The sequence below is a fragment of the Corylus avellana genome, chromosome ca10, assembly GCF_901000735.1.
Source record: "Corylus avellana chromosome ca10, CavTom2PMs-1.0".
Lineage (NCBI taxonomy): Eukaryota > Viridiplantae > Streptophyta > Magnoliopsida > Fagales > Betulaceae > Corylus > Corylus avellana.
In genome coordinates, this window is record NC_081550.1 from 21,684,870 (window position 1) to 21,704,271 (window position 19,402).

Below are 19,402 nucleotides of genomic sequence, written 5' to 3' on the forward strand. Positions count from 1 at the left end.
TAGTTTATAACATTATTCATTACATATTACTGCTATTGCTAGGGCATGCCCAGCTATGTAATATCCTACTATAAGTCTTCTCATCAAAATCTAGATTGGGATAGAAGCATCTACATGAATTGAGTGTAATATTAGCTCATTAAGTATTGTCACTCCACAACACCCAAAAATATGAAAATAGGAATAAGACCACCAGTAAAGGATTAAAACCAATGAAAATGACCACCAGTAAAGGATTAAAACCAATGAAAATGACCACCAGTAAAGGATTAAAACCAATGAAAATATTGGTTTTTAGTATACTAGAGATACTAATTATGGGTTCGCTTCAGCGAAGACAAAACCAAGATTTATCATTAGGTGGGACCAAGGGGCTAAGCAAGGTCAAAAATATATATAATATATAAATATTTTAAGGGAGAAATATCATGAATATCCTTTGCCCATAATCGCTTCATCTTCCTATGTATAAGCTATAGCTCACTTTACCTTTTGAAAATCCTGGTTCCATCCCTGATCTCGGTTACCATTTTGCTGCCTCCCGTTCTCTACGTCCTAAAGCTTGAATTAAACCGCATCATTCATTTATTAAAAATGAATTTCATTATCAAAGCATTTATGTGAGCATAATGTCCACTTTCTATTTTCTAGCTTGCTTGTTTGTAATATGTTCTTAATATGTTTTAGATATCATTATCAAAGAACGGTTAGGGTGAGTTTGAATTTTTGGTTGATTAGGTGGAGAAAGGAGAAGTATATCTTTTGTCTTAGCTGATCATTTTTCCGTTATTCAAATGACATAATAATCAGTTCCACACCAAAAGTCTTTTGCCCTGACTACGTTAATTCCAAACAAGAATCAAAAGTCATCAGCTCCATCATCTCCGATAGACGTTTTCTAAGCAAAAAACTGTCAAAACTCTCTAAAAAAGCAATTAACAAACGTGCATGCAATTTTCAAGTAAATAAGGTCTTCAAGTAGGCTTGATGGGATTTCCCTTTTCCCTTTCCCTATTTTGAATAATAATAAAAAATAAATAAAAAAAGGGGTAGGCTTGATGGGTCTACTCCCTAAATTTCTTTGCATCATAAGACTAGCAATTCATTTGTCCAAAGACTTTCAATTTAGTATTGATGATGGCTAGGACATCCTCAGCAGTACCATCCATCATGCCTCCTCCTTGATGGCTAAAAAGTTTTCAAAAATGCAAACCTTTATTCTCATAACGTGCCAAAATTGACTTGTCAGATTTTTATCTGATTGCATTCCCATATCCTCCGCTTCCCGTTTGTTGAAAAAGAAACCCTTTGAACAATAAATGGTTAATATTAATTTTTTGTCAACAGAATGAAGCATATTTTAAACATCAATCAAGGCATTGATCAATAATGAGCTGGATTCATCATCTGCTACATTAGGTGTGAAATAAGAGAAAGGAAGCAGGTTTGCTAGGTCTACTGCTCAATTTTTCTTTCGTATCTACGAGATGAATGGTACAGAAGACCTACTACGATATTGCTTCAGATGAATTAGGTAGCCACCCAAACTGACTCGCACAAGTGCTACCATTTTATTACGTGAGTTTGCAATTTTGATTGCCACGTGTTTGTGTGAATCAATACAAGCCCTACACCTGTTATTGGAACCGTTAGCATTGTACGTGATTCGTTAACAATGCGTCATTGTTAAACTGCTATGACTTGGAGTTTAACAATGACGTCCGTCATTGTTAGACAACACGGTCAGACAGTACGGGCTCACCTAAACTGCTATGACTTAGGAAATTAAATGAAAAAAATAAATAAATTGATACATTCACATGCCTCCTCAAACTACTATCTAATTAATAATGTACTTTTCAAACTACCAAAACATTGTCAATGTTTCCCCCAAGACTAGTAATAAAACAAAAATGTCTCTATAAACTTCTCAATAAGACAAAAATACCCCTATAAATTCAAAAAAAAAAAAAAAAATTTTAAAAAAAGGAAAAAATTTTCATTTAAAAATAATATGTTTTTAAAAAACAAATTTTTTTATTTAGTTTTAAAAAACAAAAATTTTATTTTTTTAAGCGAAAATTTTTATTTTTTTTAAACGTAAATTTTTTTTAAAAAAAAAATTATAAAACAATATATATATATATATATATATATATATTTCTTTAATTTTTTTGTTAAAAAAAAACAAAATTGGCCACCGTTTGATTTTTTATTTTTTATTTATTTTTTATTAGTTTAGGTTTTAAAGTTTTAGTATTTTGTTTTATTTCTAAGGAGTAATTTCGGAGACGTTGACAATTTGACAGTTTAGATGAGACATTGTCACAATTGAAAGTTTGGAGAGAGGGAGGGGGAAGACATTATCAATTGTGTGGTAGTTTGAGGAGGGTATGTAGACTTTCCAAAAAAACAAAAAAAAAAAGGGCCCTAGATGATTCTTACTCGCTACATGGAACAAAATTTTTCTTTAAATTTGATTTGAGTAGGTTAAACTTTTATTTTGTTTTTGTTACATTTAACAATATATATATAAATGACTAATAATGTATTGTTGTCACGTTATTTAAAATTATTAAATAATGTAGCATCAACAACCAATTCCTAATTATTCACCCTCCTCCACCTTGCTACAAAGTTAAAAGTACCATTTGAGCCAAGCATGAATGGATTTTGACATAATCTGAAAAGAGTAAAGTACATATTACCACAACAAAATTTTTTAATCCCACAAGAAAATAAAAATCAACAATACAAAGTACCAACAAATGGATGTAACATTGCCAAAATTTATGTTTCATGATACAAAACAAAAAAGCAGGAAGAAATCCGAAACATTGTGAAAAAGAAAAAAAAAATGTAAAAATTGTGAGTTTATGTCGTTTACACTGTCAAACAAATCATACAGGAAACTTCACCTTCGCCACACACCCGCCATACATGGAGTTCTCCGGCAACTACATGCCAAGATGGTGTTAAAAGGTGGGAGAGGATGAAGATGAAGGCACCCATAATAGAGTAAAGTGCCAATTGCTCAAAGTTAAACAACGAAACTGCAGTAACGGCATTAATAGTCGAACTTCAGACTTGAGCTATCTGCTGTTTCATTGCATGTAATGACTTCAGTTTTGATTCACAAATTTTGAGAAACTTGGATGCTACTGTACACTTCCCAGTCACTATTTTCCTTGCAACATCAACAGGACTCCAAGCCTTTACTGCTTGGGAGATCCGTTCACCAAGTTGTGTCTCATTTATGGATGATACCGAAGTTTCTAGAATCTTAAAAACCTGCCCAGGGCCACCCTCATTCTGTCCTTTCTTATGAAGAAAGGAGAGTATAGTTTCCAAATTTTCATCCTCGGGCCTGTTGATCTGTTCTCGTAACCATTTCGTTACGTGTTCTACCGTACCACATACGGATTGGATTGAGTCTCGAATTGCATGAGACAGAGGAGTATTTGGCTGATCTGATCCACCTTTCTTTTTTTTCTTTCCAGAAGGAAGAGACGACCGGACGGAAGACTGTAGTACAAGAACATGCCAGGCCAATGGCTCCGTAACCAGTTGCACCAGAATTGGAAGATCAACGCAAGGAGAGCAGATTTGGGGATCCATAGATCTGACCTTCTCTAAAACGTACATCTCCAGCAGAGAATCCACAATGTGCCAAGCACCAGGCCTATGTCCATGTCCATTTCCATCTGGCTGTGCTATTTCATGGGAACTCAAATTCCATGCATTCAAAAACACAGCAAAATTCAACCAATCGATCAAGTCCGAAGCAATTGTCTGCAGCAGGTGCAAAATTTTAGTTTATACGAAATGGTAAACCAAGTTGGTGGTGCCTAAGCTGCCTATGTGGTGACTTTACAAACTCATCCTGTTAACATAGTCTAATTGCACTCATGGAGGAGAACATTTGTTATTTGTATAAAAAACTTAACAAACCAATGTATCAAGTTCGTGAATCTACAGAATGGAATGGTTTTTGAAAAAGAAAAGGCACAACTTTTCAAACTTAAAACATGATGTCCATACAAATGAGTTAGTCTACTTATTTGATAGGTATCTGTACAGCATGGTATAATGTAAACCAAAAAAGCGTGCTTGCAAAGGGTTTTATATGATGTCTAAAAAAGATACTGATAACAAAATAAGAATGAAATTAGACTGGAAATAAAATCATACCGAAGAAGGTTTTTGGCCACCAGAAACCCCCACAACCACTTCTATTGCATTACTGAAAGAAAATCCCAACAATTTCGCATAGCGTTCAAGCAGAAACTTCAGGTCTGAGGAAATCTTAGGGCCAGATACAGAACCATTCACTTTAATATTCTCCTTCAGCAATGCAGAAGCACTTTGAATAGACAAATACACCATTCGAGGAAGAAGAGACTTCCTCTCAATAACTCTCCGTATGTTTGCTTCTCGATCCTTTGTCTAGTTTCCATGCCAATAGATGCAAGAAAACTCAAAATTAAAGCAGGCAAAGGAAGGGCAAACAACAAATGGGAGATTGTGATATGAACAAAACTAGATTGAACACAAGTTCTATTTACCACAAAAAATTATATGTAAACTACAGTCATAAAGAACAGAAATTCCATACCATATCTTCTCTAGGATAATAAGAGATTCCTTCAAATGGACCTGATAACAACAGCTATCAATTTAGTTCAAAAAATATCAATGAATGCAAAACGGGATAGAGATCTGACGGCCAAAACTTTCTTATGCCTAAGAATTTCACTTCAACTACTACAGGAAGCAATACTGACCTAAAAGATAATTCTTTTCTGAAGTTGGTGTCCACCAAGGACGTGACGGCAAGTCTTCGTTGAAGGTCAAAGATTTAGATCCAATCTCATTAGAGAGCTCAATGAAGTGGATCCCATATTTCAAGCTTTCAAGAACACACTGAAGAACATGTACATAAATGATATCACACATCACCAAATGCATTAACAGTGTAGGCAATTACATGCTAAAGTGGCAATTTTTTTTTAAAAAAATACCTCTTCTTCTTCAATGTTATCCGCATTCTGCTTCAGCTGTAGAATGGGTGCTTCAACCCTTGCCATTAAATATTGATTAGAGTGTTGCAATCGTTCTTTAAACTGAACAAATTCAATCACCTGAAATATGATATAATACAGTGTAAATAATTTCATTTTATATGGGCACAATCATAAAATGCCTTTTGCCAACAAAATGGAAATAACATGCTAATGCAACAAGCAAAATTTAAACAAAGCATAAATCCTTAGTGTGTCAGAAATTACCAAGATAAGTGCCAACACAGAGAGAGATGATGCAACTGAGACCAGTGGCCTCAAGATTCAGATTGTATACATATACGATCAGCATTTCTTTTCAGTTTCCAGCAATTTTGTTCAAATTCCAACCTAAATTTGATCTACTTTTCCATATATTATTTTCCTAAAATCCAATCCTAAAGAACACCAAACCGCCCATCCATCAAATAACTCTCAAACCACCCAAAAAAAGTCCAAATACTATTCCCGGGTTATTGTTCACAGCCCAGAAACAACCATTCAAACCCTAAGTTTTCCTCTTTATTTCATCTCCAAATTTTACCCTTTTGTTATACACAACAGCTTTCGTGCTACCGCAATTCATTCATTGCTTGCTCTAACGCGCAACTATTACAAACTTGATATTCCGTAATATTTTTCATTCAACTCCCACCAAAATCTACTCGTAGTCCTAAACCCTAAAACAAATTGCTGTCCAGATTCTCCTCCAACCGATTTAGTATCACATCTTTTGTTCCACATCAATTTTGATATCAGAGCTTTTGTCTTAATTATAAAAAATATAAAATGAAAATAAATAAACATATAATTCCCAATAAATCTTAGAACCATGTAATGCAAGTCATTTGTGGTAAAAAGCACATCAGAATAAATGAAAATATGCATACTGGGAAATATGTTCATACTTTTGAGTAATTTCTGTGGCGATACGCCAAAAATGTAAGATCTGCAGATTCTCTGAAGTGGTCATCCATAAACTTGAGATAATCTTTTAGCAGATTATTTAGATCTACCCAAAGGGGAGACACCAACATCTGGGGTAAAATGTGATGTGAAACAGTTTCCATCAAGATATTCTTCACATCCAGAGATTTATACCTAAACAAGGTAAAAACTGCTATTATACTTGAAGAAGAGATAAAAGACACTGCATAAGAGTGCCAAATGCTCATAAACAGCAAGCCCAACCATATGGCCACTAAACCAGCATTTAAGTGGGCATCATTTGATGGAAAATAATGCACTTTCATCAATTAACATGTAAATTTGCATCAATTAAACAACTTTACCGTTCATACGCTAATGAAAGGGCACCCATGTGCGAATACAAATGCAACAATAAGATCTTGTACTGCGATACATATCTGTCACATGTGAAGAGACACAAATGTTATCTTTGTCATAGAGAATTCCTCTACACAATACAGAATAAATAGCTTTCATACTGAAAGTGACGGTGTACCAATAAATAATGCAAAGATGGTGTGCCTCATAAAAAAAATCTATGTTATAAAGAAATTTAGTATTTCGACGCGATGGTCAATGTTACATCAAGTTTAAATTAACAACGCAATAAATGATGCCAATGGTAATCAAGAACTTAAAACAATTCCTGACCTTCGGATGGTCAAGCCAAACTCCAAAACCATAATTGCCTCTACAAAATAGCCAATATGCCTAGTACGCCAGAATAACTAAACCACAAAAATACCTGTCAGTATGAGCATCAACCACAGAAGGAAAAGAAATGGCACTTGCATATTGGGAATCTTAATAAACCGAGTTAAATAAAACATAACAGAAAAACAATGCCATGCATGAAATATAAGAATACAAGCTAACAGAGGTGCACATCTGTTATTAAAAAACAGCTCTAGTATAAATTTTTGCGTACAGCACAAGGATGACTTTCTAGAAGTAACATAAGGTACCTGAACCAACACATTGCACACCATAGATAGTAATTCTTCTCCATACATGCTCTCTTGTGGATCCAAGTCCTTTGAAAGTGGAAGGTTTTTACAATACGTCTCCACCATCTGACAAGCAGAGCCCTCAAGTTCTGAGGAGGAACAGCTCCAGGTTAAGTGGAAAAATCAATAGTGGAGTTCACATAATAAAGAAAGTTACAAACAAGAAGCAATGAGCTAGATATAGAAAACTTTTTTTATGGGTAAATATAAACATAAAAGGTTGTTGCCCAGGCATTAATGTTACATTTATATTTGCAAATTTGAGAAAGTTATCTTCCGTTTTTATATGTTACTCCTTGCTTCTTGCTTGCAACATTTTTCACAGTTATGTGAACCTCCTAGAGGAAGTGAAAATATCAACAGAAGAATCAGAAGAGTCAGAACATTGACTATGATAAAGTGATGGCAACGTTACAGGGTCTACACCAGCCACAAGAATTGACAATCTTTAGGTCATGAAGATTAAGTGGTTCGATCATAGTTAAATTTTCGCTGGCACTAAAACCATCCACCCCCCACAAGAAAAAAGAGAGGGGAAAAAAGACAAATAGGGTGTACGTGGGTATTACCCAAGAAAATGAAATTTCAGAATTTTAAGATTTAAAGGCAAGAGACCTACCACTCTCAGAGAGCTTGTACATCTTGCTAATCAGTTGTTGAACTTTTAAAAGGGTAATTGACTGCCCAAGCGCTTTAGCTGGCACTGGTGAAGGGGACTCGGAGCTTTTCATTAACTTCTCCAAAAACTCAGTCTTCTTATCAGGAGTCAAGATCTCAACGAACACCTCAACATCAGTAGTGAAGCAGGCCAAGTGACCAAACCTGCGTTTAACAAGCAAATAGTTGTAAACAAATTGACTTGGAACTTCCTAGAATTTATAACGTAGCCGCAACAATTTAACCCATCCAAATGGATCATCTTGATCATCCTAGCAACTGTGATCAACAGCAGGAGGGAGATGAATAAATTAAATAAATAAAAAATAAACTATTACAGCCAAAAAGAAACATGCATTTATTAAAGGAACCTGTAACCAGCTAGAGATGTCATAAACAAACCACAATATGGTATAACTCAACTCGTTTTGGCTTCACAATTACACATGATATATAAAGAAATAAGTCATATCCAATAATCAAAATAGAAATTTTGCAGAGAAGAGACTAAGGTTGCAATATATACCTGAAAAAATATTGCATCAGAGCCTCCATTAGTTTGTCATCATCCCCCTTTCCATACAGGTGCTTCCTCCTTTCAACTTCAAGGTTTGCCAAGTATGGACACCTTATAGTATTGTCACTGGTGTCTGCTTGTAATTTTTGCATAAAAGCTGATGCATCTGATATACGAGAGTCAAACTGCATGCCAATTTGGGAAAATCAAATTCTGCACAAAAGATTACAGCAAATGCTACTCGAATATGCAAAAATGACCTAACATATACAGAAATAGCAATCAGAATTTAAGAGTAAACACGCACCATTTCATCTGGTAAGTGTGAAAGCTTGCAGTCCAAAAATTTTGGTGGAGCAATTGGATCATTAAGGACCCCATTAACCCAGCTGCTATCATCCTCCAGCAAACAGCCTAGATAATGTAGGAAACACTCCCAATCATCAGGGCTGCCACAGGAAAGAAACAACATCAAGGGTTGCAAAAGCTAATAGCAAATATACAATGTATTAGAAACAGCATATAGAATTACAATTTTTTTTTGATAAGTAAAAATATATATCAAAAGCGCAGAGGGGTGCAACCCATATACACGGGAAGTATACAAGAGAGCGCCTAAGAAGAGGAGAAATGGAATTACAATCCATGTTCCTGGATATAGAAAGTTAAAAATTATTTGAAGTTTGAAGAATGACGTTAGCACTAGATGCACTAGAGGTCTCAACTCAATTTGGTAATGCCGTGAAAAAGGAAACAAAAAAAAAAAAAACAGACTATTGTGGATGCTAGGCTGACAGTAACAAACAAAAGAAATACCTACAAGCATAAAAGCAAGGACTAAAAAGGAAAATGGAGATGTAACTAGCACATGACTTGCACAGTTAAAAACAATTTGACGCCAGTAATTTATAAGAATATTTTAATAGAAAAAGGAGAGACCTCGAGTACATTGAGATCCCGTCAATCTATAAAAGATTGAGGACAAAAAAGACCCAATTGTCAGCAGTCAACCGTAATGCATCATATCATAGGCCACAATTCAAGGGCAGATCGTGAGCTTGTAGATTAGGCTCAAGTACAATCATAATTCATATATCCCTCATGTTTGTCCCACAAGATAGCTGCAGGGAGTCCTCATCTAAGTCGGATTAAAAGACTACAACTACGTTTTCAAATATTTAATTTGCAAATTTGAAATAAAAATATATGATTCCTACATATCTATCATTTAATATTATCATTTCTTAAAAAACAGATCCCAACAAGCCATACAGAGAGCTCTTGGTGATATTTATTTCTAGCCTCATAAAACTAAATCATAATTTTAACCCCTATTTATGCCACTAAATACATGCTCCTATGACGACCCTTTCATCTAATACCCATTGAACAGCTAAAAATATAATTTTTGGATCATGTAAGTTTCAACAAGCATACCTTAATTCTAGGATTTTCTGAAATATACTGGCAGCAGCAGTATAGTCACCTGCCCTTGCAAGAAGCCTCCCCTGTCAACTTAAAGTCAAAGTGCACAAGTTGATAAGGACAGCAAAAAGTACTGAGTTTCCCCATTCATGCAAGCCCAGACACACAATGATTAGCCTTGCAACTTTGAACAATGAAAAAGTTTCCATAAACTAATGAAATTATATGAAACATATTTCATGTAATGGAATTAATGCCAGGGCAGAAAGAAGCATCATGGAATAAAGCCAATTTTTTTTTATATAAGTAATAATAAGTTTTATTAAAGAAAAAAGGAGCCCTAAATATACAGGAAGTATATAAGCGAAGCCAAAGCTCACCCACAAAAGAAACCCAAGAAACCCACCCAAAATCCCACAAAAACAAACACCCAAAGAAGCCAAGCTAGCCCACAAAAATCCCCACAGAATCACCCTACAGCCCTTAAAACCCACACGGAGCTATAACACAATAGTCTTGCCCTTCCTTCTCCGAGAAGGCTCGCTAGCAATATCGTAGTTAATGGAACTTTCTAAATTTAACAGTTCTCTCTTGCCCTTAGTCCTAGGCTGCACGACCTTTGTATCTCGTAGTTTCCCAAAAATTGAGAAACTAAAGGCATAGCCAACAGTGTAACAAGAATAAAGTAACTCTTTCTGCAAAATTTGCTAGTGTTGAAGGTAATCATAACCAGGCAACAAAGTAATATATCAGCTCATCAACAAACAATAGTGACCTAATTAAGAAAGTTTATTACAACTATAATGACCCAAGAAAAGCGCTAGCCACATTTACGCTATTACTCCAAAATGACTAGTCAATTGGGAGCTCCCTTAAATTCATTTATAAAGCCAGTTTCACATAGTAAGCAAAGTGAAACTTAGTACCCATGAGTGTCTTTATAAACAATCACTTTATGTGGCTACTCATCTTCCCAATATAAGACTAGAGTATTACAATCCCCCCCTTAATCCCCTAAGTGTCTTTATAAACAATGTGAAACTTAGTAAGCAATGTGAAACTTAGCATCCATGAGTATCTTTATAAACAGCTCACTTTATGTGGCTACTCATCTTCCTAATATAAGACCGGAGTGTTACAATCTCCCCTTACACCCTTGATGTTCTCGTTAGAATCACGTTATGCAATGCTCCAATATCGCATGGCATTACTAGGTGGCTCTGATATCATTTGTAACGATGCAGGGAAAGCGCTAGCCACAGCTGCGCTATCATCCCAAAATGACTAGGTAATTTAAAGCTTTACTAAAATCACTTATAAAGTCGAGTTTTACCTAATAAGTAAGCAATGTAATACTTAACACTCATAATAAACCACCCACTCTATGTGAGCTACTCATCATCCCAAAGTAATGTCCTCGTTAGAGACACGTCATGCAGTGCTCCAATACTACATGACATTACTAGGTAGCTCTGATATCATTTGTAACGACTAGAAAATGCGTTAGCCTCATCTGCGCTACTCCTCCCAAAAAGACTAATTAATTTGGAGCTTTTTTAGAATCACTTACAAAGCCTAATTTCACCTAATAAGTAAGCAATGTGAGACTTAATACCCATGAGTGTCTTTATAAACCACCCACTCTATGTGAGTTACTCATCTCCGCAAAGTGGAACCTAGGTTTTACAATAACCTTGCACAATTACGAACTAAAGTTGCTTAACCAATTTCCAATTTTTGACACGTTTGGTGTTCTATATAAAGCCATATATATTTATATTCTCAAAACATATCAAGATTGGAAAAATTCATTTATCACTAAAGTTGTTAAATTTTTTACTTGTTGCCTTTAACTTAAATATTTCTAACTTCCATGTTTTTCCTTGATCTTTTTTTTTTTTTTTTTTTTTTTCCTTCCTACTAGCTAGGTGTTTTCCTTGTATACTTCATAGTTCATGTGTACTTAGGTTGCGTCTTTTGCGCTTTTTAATAAATTGTGTTTACTTATGAAAATAGAAATTATGTGTTATGTCCTCTTTCCAAGAGATTTTCATCACAATAAAGAACTCCTTAAGAAAACAGACTCCAAATTTTTTTATAAGTAATTTTTTGACCCCAAGAAAGGCAAGATGAGATATTCGAACTAGTGACCTCCACTTCATGAGGCATGGTCCCCAGCCGATTGAACGGTCATTTGGATTTACAAACTTGAATTCTAAATAAATCTCATTTGACCATAGCAAAATAACAAAGCATCAATTCAATAGTCAAGAATAGAAAATACACCAATTCAGTAGCATGTGTCCTATTCTTAAGTAACAAGGCAAACAACAACAAACCTCCATTTATTGCTAAGGCCATAAAAGACAGAAAGTTTGGGTGTTATGCAGATCAATGAATGTCATCCATAAGGATGACATCTTGCATTATATGACTAATCATAGTACATCTAGCATCTAGAAGGGCACATCTACCCTTGAAGAGCTTCTGTTCTAGATTTTTTAAGTATTGTTCGGTTTTGTAATGTTCTTCTCATTTTACTCTTCCTTAGAGGACACCTTGACAATCCATGCTCACATGCAGTTTCCCTATTCTCTCAACAAAGTTCTGCTTCTCACACTCATGCCCCAGACAAGAAAATCAAAAACAAAAAGAACACAGGTAGAAGCAAAAACATAGGTATTTACATGTAAACATTTGATTGCATAGATATACACGATATACTATCACTAAAGCTAGCCACTAAGAAATGAAAACTTAAGAAAGTACCTGTATGCGTAGCCTATCAACTTCAATCATTAATAGTGATCCTAATTTCCCAGAAAGAATTTCTAAAGCATCACCATACTTAGCTTGCTGCTCCAGTACGGAAAGGTAAACAATAAGAGCTGCAATAGATTCCAAACATTTAGTAAGGAAATCAACCATTCTTAGCTCAACAGATCTATTAATTGTTCGCCAAGATGATTAAAAAAGGAAAAGATCACCTTCAGGCTCATGCAAGCTATGGGAGGCAACATGCTTCTTGAGTAAACCTTCGGCTAAGAGCAATAACTTCTCTCCCCCGTTACCACAAAACACCTACCAGAAGTTCAGACCCCAAAGAATCAGTAAACTGGAAACAAGATCTTGTTTACAAAGACGACTTGAATAAATAAATGATATGAAATAAGTTAGATCAATCTTGCACTTCCCAGATTTTTTTTTTTAATATATATATTTGACATGTCTGCATTTTTTTTTTTTTGAAAAAATAAAAAATGGCAATATTTGATATTATATGGTTCCAATACCAATGACCCGCCTTTGAAGTGGTTGCTAGCATAACATGAAAACATAACATTAACAGGACAACAAACAACAGAGAAAGCTGGCAAAACCTGTAATTGAATGCTACAAACTGCCCAGAGCAAAAACCTTTCTTCACCTACAAGCTTATACATTTTGATAGCTGTCTGCCAGAAGATATGACCAGAGTAAGTCAAGTTTCAAACTAATTGTCCCACAACAATGCGTAAACAAATACTACTACATAACAATAGATAATTCATATCTATAAAATAAAATAAAAAATTTAAAAAATTTAAAAAAAAAAAAAAATCAACCTGTTGCTGCTTTACAAAAGAGTATTCGCGAACGTAGCAGTTGAAAAGCCCCATCATCAGTTCCAAATTGGTTGGAAATTTCCCACAAGCATATTCATAACAGCTTGTAGCCAAGTCCACTGATTACACACAGAATTATGAGGTAACTCTGACAATGATATTCCTATAATTAAACAGGTTACTTCAAAGCATCAAAACAAATACTGACAGTGATCAAGTCGTTGGAAAGCAATCTGCAGTGTGCTGAGAGTGAGATCATCCATCAGAATGGAGTCGTTCTTATATAACAGCTCTTTGGCACTTAAGCAAACAGATAGCGCTTCATCCGGTTTCCCCATTCTCTCCAAAATGAGAGCTTTGAGCGCCTACAAAATATGTGAAGGAAAATAAGATTGTTACAAATGAAGCTTAAAAATTGTGATTTTTTTTATAAAAAAAAAAGTACTTTACAATAATAGTTACCAATAAAACTCTCTATATAGACTAATGGCATAGTTCAGAGTTAGCTCTCTGCATTATTGGCCTTTCCACTAGAACACTCACACAAAAAAAAAAAAAAAAAAAAGATACTGTTTTAGTATGTTAATGCCACGGTCCACAGAACCACTGAATGCCAAAAAGATTTTAACTACTTGATGTCAACTAATTAAGATAGAGTAATACTATACATCACACCCCCCCAATCTCCCAAAGCCTATGTGGCGTGGTCCCCCTTGGTGTATGGAGATTAGTTTTTGGTTGGGGGACCATGCCACATAGACTTTGGGGGGATGGAGGGGCGATTAATGGAATTATTCATTAAGATAAGCATAATCTTTCAATTTCTAACTTCTAACCCTCTTTTTAACTCTTTTTGGCTAGTTATTTTTTTAAAGTCCAGCACGCATGATCTTCAACCAACTCTTGTACTTCAATACAATTACCTGGAGTATGCAACATAGCTAGTTTTCAATACTCGAGAATTTTATTTATCGAAAAGGACGGCGTCTTTTATTTTTAATTTTTTATATTAAAATACAGACTTGATCTTAATCAAAAGAGCAAGAACATCATAAATGAAATATAAACGAAATGAAGAGCACCGGTCATCAAGCCGGTGAAAATAAATTCAAACAATAATAAAGCCACCGAAAGGCATTGAGAGCAAAATTTCTTCTGAGAGCACGCGATAATCCACATTGCTAATCGACTCCAACGAATTCTGAATACAAAATTTGTAGCATTGCAACTTGCATAAACACGTGTACACCCTAAGATACAGTAGTAGCTTTTTATACTCCATAAGGCTCCGTTTGGTCGTTGAGAAAATGCAAGAAAGGAAAATGCTCACAAATGCTAAAAAATGCTTCAAAATGGCCCGAATGTCTTCCAAAAAACTGAAAAAGCGTAACGGAAATGATCTTACCAGAGCGTAGGGTGAGTTGGGGAATTTGGCGAGGAGTGCGGTGGAGAGCTTAAGAGCGTTCTTGAACTGCCGCGAGTCGATGGCGTCCCAAACTGGTCGGACCCGCCGCTCCGGTATCCCTCCGGCCAAGCCGAACTTGGACGCCATTAGAGGTCCGTATCGGGTTTCGTTAGGGTTCGAGATCAAGAAAATAGTCTCTCTGTCTCTCGGGCTTTCTGTGACACTCGGTGGCTCTTCTGTGACGATGAATGTAAGAAACAGAACAGAAAAGCTATGGAAGCGTTTGGGAAAAACCTAATCTGAGTTTAACAACACAGCACATTGAACACAACAACCAAAAAATAAAACCTGTGTGTTTGGAAGCAGTTATAGTGGAGCCACTATCTGAAAGCGATCCCACACCTGACCCGAAATAACCAGATCCTCAGTTTGTCATTTGGTTTTGGTACACCTCTCTCTAATCTCTCCCAACCTCAATTGCCTTGTTTTAAATTGCTAAACTGTGTTTGAAAATTGGATCTTAAAAATTTCCTTTGATTTAATCTATAAAATTTACTATTTTAATTTTCACATGCTTTTTTAATATAATAAAATTCCTTTAATCTCTTTTAAAATAAATTTATGTCCATTAGTAGTAATATGCAAGAAAAATCTATCTAAATCTATTTAACAATGTGAATATAAGGTCTCCGAGAGTTAGTTCAATCGGCTCTGAATCACGCCTAAAGAAGCAGAGGTCACTAGTTTGAATCCCCCCTCCCCCTTCCCTTGTGTGAACATGTCAAAAAAAAAAAAAAAAAAAATATACAGATATAAAGAATGTCCTGGTTTAAATTACAATATATGATGTTACATGTTTTATGTAATTACTAATACAATATTTACATTAACACTTTTCAAGAGAAGTGATTTAAGTAATGTGTCTTTTGTCAATTCCATTTAGAGTTTCTATGTTTGAAATTATTCTTGAAGTCAACAAAACGGGGAAAATGCAGTTTACCCCCCTGAAGTTTCAGGGGTTTTTCAATTTTAACCTCAAAGTTTAAAAATTGGCAATCTACCCCCTTGAAGTTTAAAAAATTGGCAATTTAAACCCTTCGTTTAATTTTTTCGTCTAAATGGACGGAAATCTGTGAAATTACATAACTACCCTCAGTCTTTTTTTAAAAAATTTCCGTCCAATTTAACGGAAAAATTAAACAGAAGGTTTAAATTGTCAATTTTTGAAACTTCAGGGGAGTAGATTGCCAATTTTTGAACTTTTGGGTTAAAATTAAAAAACCCCTGAAACTTCAGGGGGGTAAACTGCATTTTCTCCCAACAAAACTTGTTCTTCTACATGACGCAAAGCTCTCTTAACTAGCTTATGAGCAGCCTAAAATATTTTAAAGTGTATGTACTTAATTTATTTTGCCCAAAAAAAAAAAGAAAAAGAGATTTTCAATTTCCTTCCATGATAATTAAGGGCTTATTAAATAGATTTGTTGGCCCATTTATAATCACTTTGTGAATTATTGTCAAATGGGCCAAGGTGAACATAGTGATGAAAAAAACCCAACATTTTATATTTTATTGGAAAAAATATAAAAAAGCCCACAACAAAGCTGTTTTTTTCTCATTGGTAACAAAGCATTTAGATCTCTCTCTTTTAACTTATTCCTGATTGTCACCGATTCACCGATTACGGTAATGGACAAAACATAAGTTGTTCGGGATGAAGTTGGTGAAATTACCGACTTCACCAACAACATCGGGATGGTAGTCGGAAATCCTCCTACCATCACCGATTCCCCCTATACACACCCCTACTGCATGCCCGATTTGTAATTTAAACCAATTACAGTGACTAGTTTTTTATTTATTCCAAAAAATATATATTTTGCATTTATTTGCTGGGGTTTTTTTTTTTCTTTCCTTTTTTGTTTAAAAAATAGTTTAGTTTGTTATTTTTTTAATTTAATTTTTAAAAGAATATGAGTATTATAGGAATAAAAAAAAAATTGGCATTTTTAACATATTTTAATAATTTGATGGGCTACTTTAGTACCTTCTGAACATTGTGGAGCTATATCGCCAACAACGGTTAATTTCAGGGGCGGATTAACATTTAACATTCGTCCCCCCAAACTTTTTTTTTCATCTAGATATTTATCCAATTTATTTGAAATTGATACGTCTTTCAATTAATGTTAAAAAAAGGGTTATGAGAGAGAATTTTAAATGAATGATAGGTTAGGCAATAGGCATTCAATATTTTATATTTTATATCTTAAATTTTAAAATTTACTTCTTCAAATTTAAGGAATTAATTTTATTTCTCAAGTTATAGTCTAAAGAATAACAAAATATAATGAGCGTTGTAACTTGACTTCCCTACCTTCAACACATGTGAGGTAGGAGTTGTACATAAAACAAATGTTTTGTTTATAAAGAAATAACACTACAAACTTGAATTTAAACATTTACATTTTGAATGTAAATGATATGATCGTCATCTATATGTGGAGTAGCTTTATCCTTATTTGATGGTTGATTCACATTTGAATTCCTTTATTATGTTTTGGTTGAGATGGAACATTTTTCGGAGTTTGGTAAATTAATTTGTAATAAGACTGTATCTAATTTAATTCCTTACCTTTTTTTTCTTCTTCTAAAGACTATAACATGTGTTGTTGCCTGCCAACAATTTTTTTATTTTTTATTTTTTTCGGTCATTGAAAATCATCCAACTTAATTCTTTCTTCTTCTTTTTTCCCTTTTTTTTCCCCCTAAGAACATAAACAAATGAGTTGTGTTGATAATAAGCAATCTCATAAAGCTAAACTACTCTTGTTGGTCAAATGGCTCAAAAGTTCACCTCCTCATTATTATCATCACTCACATCCATGTCGTCCCCAAGATAACTAATACTAGTTCTGCAGGGGCGGAATTGTGTAGGTCCTTGTTAGTCCCCTAAAATTTTAAAATTACCCTTAAAATTTTAAATTTTACACCTAAAATTTAAAATATTTGTATGAAATGTCCTTCCAAAATTAAATTTTTACCCCTAAATTGTTACTTCTTAAAATTTTGTCCTCCACCCTTAAATGTCTAGTTCGGCCTCTGGTTAGTTTGAAAGGTTTTTTAACATTTTTCTCTATTTTATTCTATACGATAAAATGATTTCTTAAGAATAAAGTTTTTCTCTTGCGTTGAAGGAAGTCTATTAAACTAATAATTAAAATGCATTTTTAATAAATACATGTAAATTTTACATGCTTTTTATTATAAATGCAAGTGATAGTGAGAATTACATACTCTAAAACATACATATAAGTTTGATAAATTAGATAAAATATACTGTTCGAGTATTGAAATAAAATTCTGTCCTTTCAATAACAAACTTTGCCCTTTCAATAAGAAGGAAAGCACACCAACCTTCACATATTTTTTTATAATTTTATTATTATTTTTTTATAATTTATACTATATATTTGTTGTTGTGTTTTTTTCGTGTAAATATATATATATAGATAGGGTGATGTTAAACATCATGCCCGGCGTGATACACGCTAGGGTGATTTGATATTTTATAATAATAAAATATTTATTATTATAATTATTTGAAAAAAAAAAAAAAGCTTGGCGTGCATGAACAGTCATGCACGCTGGTGATACTAATCATGCACGCCCGTGTTCTTCCTGCCCATATATATATATATATGTGTGTGTTTTTATTTTTTATTGTAAATATATATGTCATAATATTATCGATGCTTACACGAAAGACACGTCAGAGGCCTAATTATATTTTTCGTTTACTTCGTATAGTTTTCAACCACTTTTTTTTACCTAAAAAGTTATTTGGAACTCGGCGAAACAATTTACTTCTGATAAGGAAAAAAAATCGACACGTCAGTTGGAATTTTTTTTTTTTTTGACGTCAATTGGAAATGATAAACCAAACTTGCACAAAAGATGAACGTGCGGGAAACGTGCCACAAGAGAAAACAAAAGGATTAAACAGTCTTTAAATAAACAAACTACCTCAATTTATCCAACTAACAAAGGCCACGAAGACTCACAGTTACAAGAGCCGCTAAAATAAAAATCCCAGGGTCCAACGCCAACTCCAAACCCCACCCATCGTTCATCTGTTTCAGCTCTTCCTGTCTCTCACTAATCTGCATCCAAACCCACGTGCGGCGCTTTCTTCATCGTCTGTCTCCCAAGCTAGCCTCTGGTGCGCACCTCTCTCTCACCCCCGGCGCACGTTAGCCTCCACCACCCCACATGGCTCTTCAGTTCGCCCTACTCCCAATCTAATGTCTTCAACCAAAATAAATCAAACACCGTGAGCGCTTCAGTTTTTTGGTTTTGTTTGTTTATTTGCTTAAAATGATGGGCTCGGAGACCGAGGGATTCGAAGAGGGGCGTCTCTACGCGTCCAAGGAAGAAATGGAAAATCTCGTGATCGACGACCCGTTAAACGACACCAAATCGTCGTACTCGAATTACCGAAGCGCCATGTCGTCGTCGGCGATCTCCGAAACGCATCACCCTCTCTCGCCGTCGATCCTCGTGACCCCCGCCGAATCCGATCCCCTGCTCTCTCCCCCTCCGTACCGGGATATCCGAAACCCTAGCGGTCAGAGGGAGAGCTCCTACATCGAGCCGCCGGCTTATGCCGACGTGATCTTCAGTCCGTTCGACGGGGATCACTTCGGGGACGTTAACGGCGTCGAGAGCCCTAGCCGGAATTCGGACAATTCCGGGAG

The 19,402-nt window shown here is 34.9% G+C and overlaps 1 protein-coding gene across 2 annotated transcripts; it reads right to left on the reverse strand.

Annotated features, from left to right (window-relative positions):
- Positions 1-2,772: 2,772 nt before the first annotated feature.
- Positions 2,773-14,933, reverse strand: LOC132163411 (N-terminal acetyltransferase B complex auxiliary subunit NAA25). Of its 2 annotated transcripts, XM_059573691.1 has the most exons (19): positions 14,646-14,933; positions 13,449-13,605; positions 13,241-13,359; positions 13,016-13,090; positions 12,623-12,716; positions 12,405-12,523; positions 9,648-9,718; positions 8,518-8,659; positions 8,220-8,395; positions 7,656-7,858; positions 6,995-7,125; positions 6,681-6,757; positions 6,353-6,427; positions 5,969-6,161; positions 5,022-5,141; positions 4,785-4,923; positions 4,616-4,656; positions 4,192-4,446; positions 2,773-3,792 (listed from the first exon to the last, which is right to left on the reverse strand). In XM_059573691.1, the coding sequence occupies exons 1-19, from the start codon at positions 14,790-14,792 to the stop codon at positions 3,082-3,084; spliced, it is 3,045 nt and encodes a 1,014-aa protein (XP_059429674.1). In that variant the 5' UTR covers positions 14,793-14,933; the 3' UTR covers positions 2,773-3,081. The 2 variants fall into 2 exon arrangements, with proteins under 2 accessions (XP_059429674.1, XP_059429676.1); XM_059573693.1 differs by lacking the exons at positions 5,969-6,161; positions 6,353-6,427; positions 6,681-6,757.
- Positions 14,934-19,402: the final 4,469 nt, after the last annotated feature.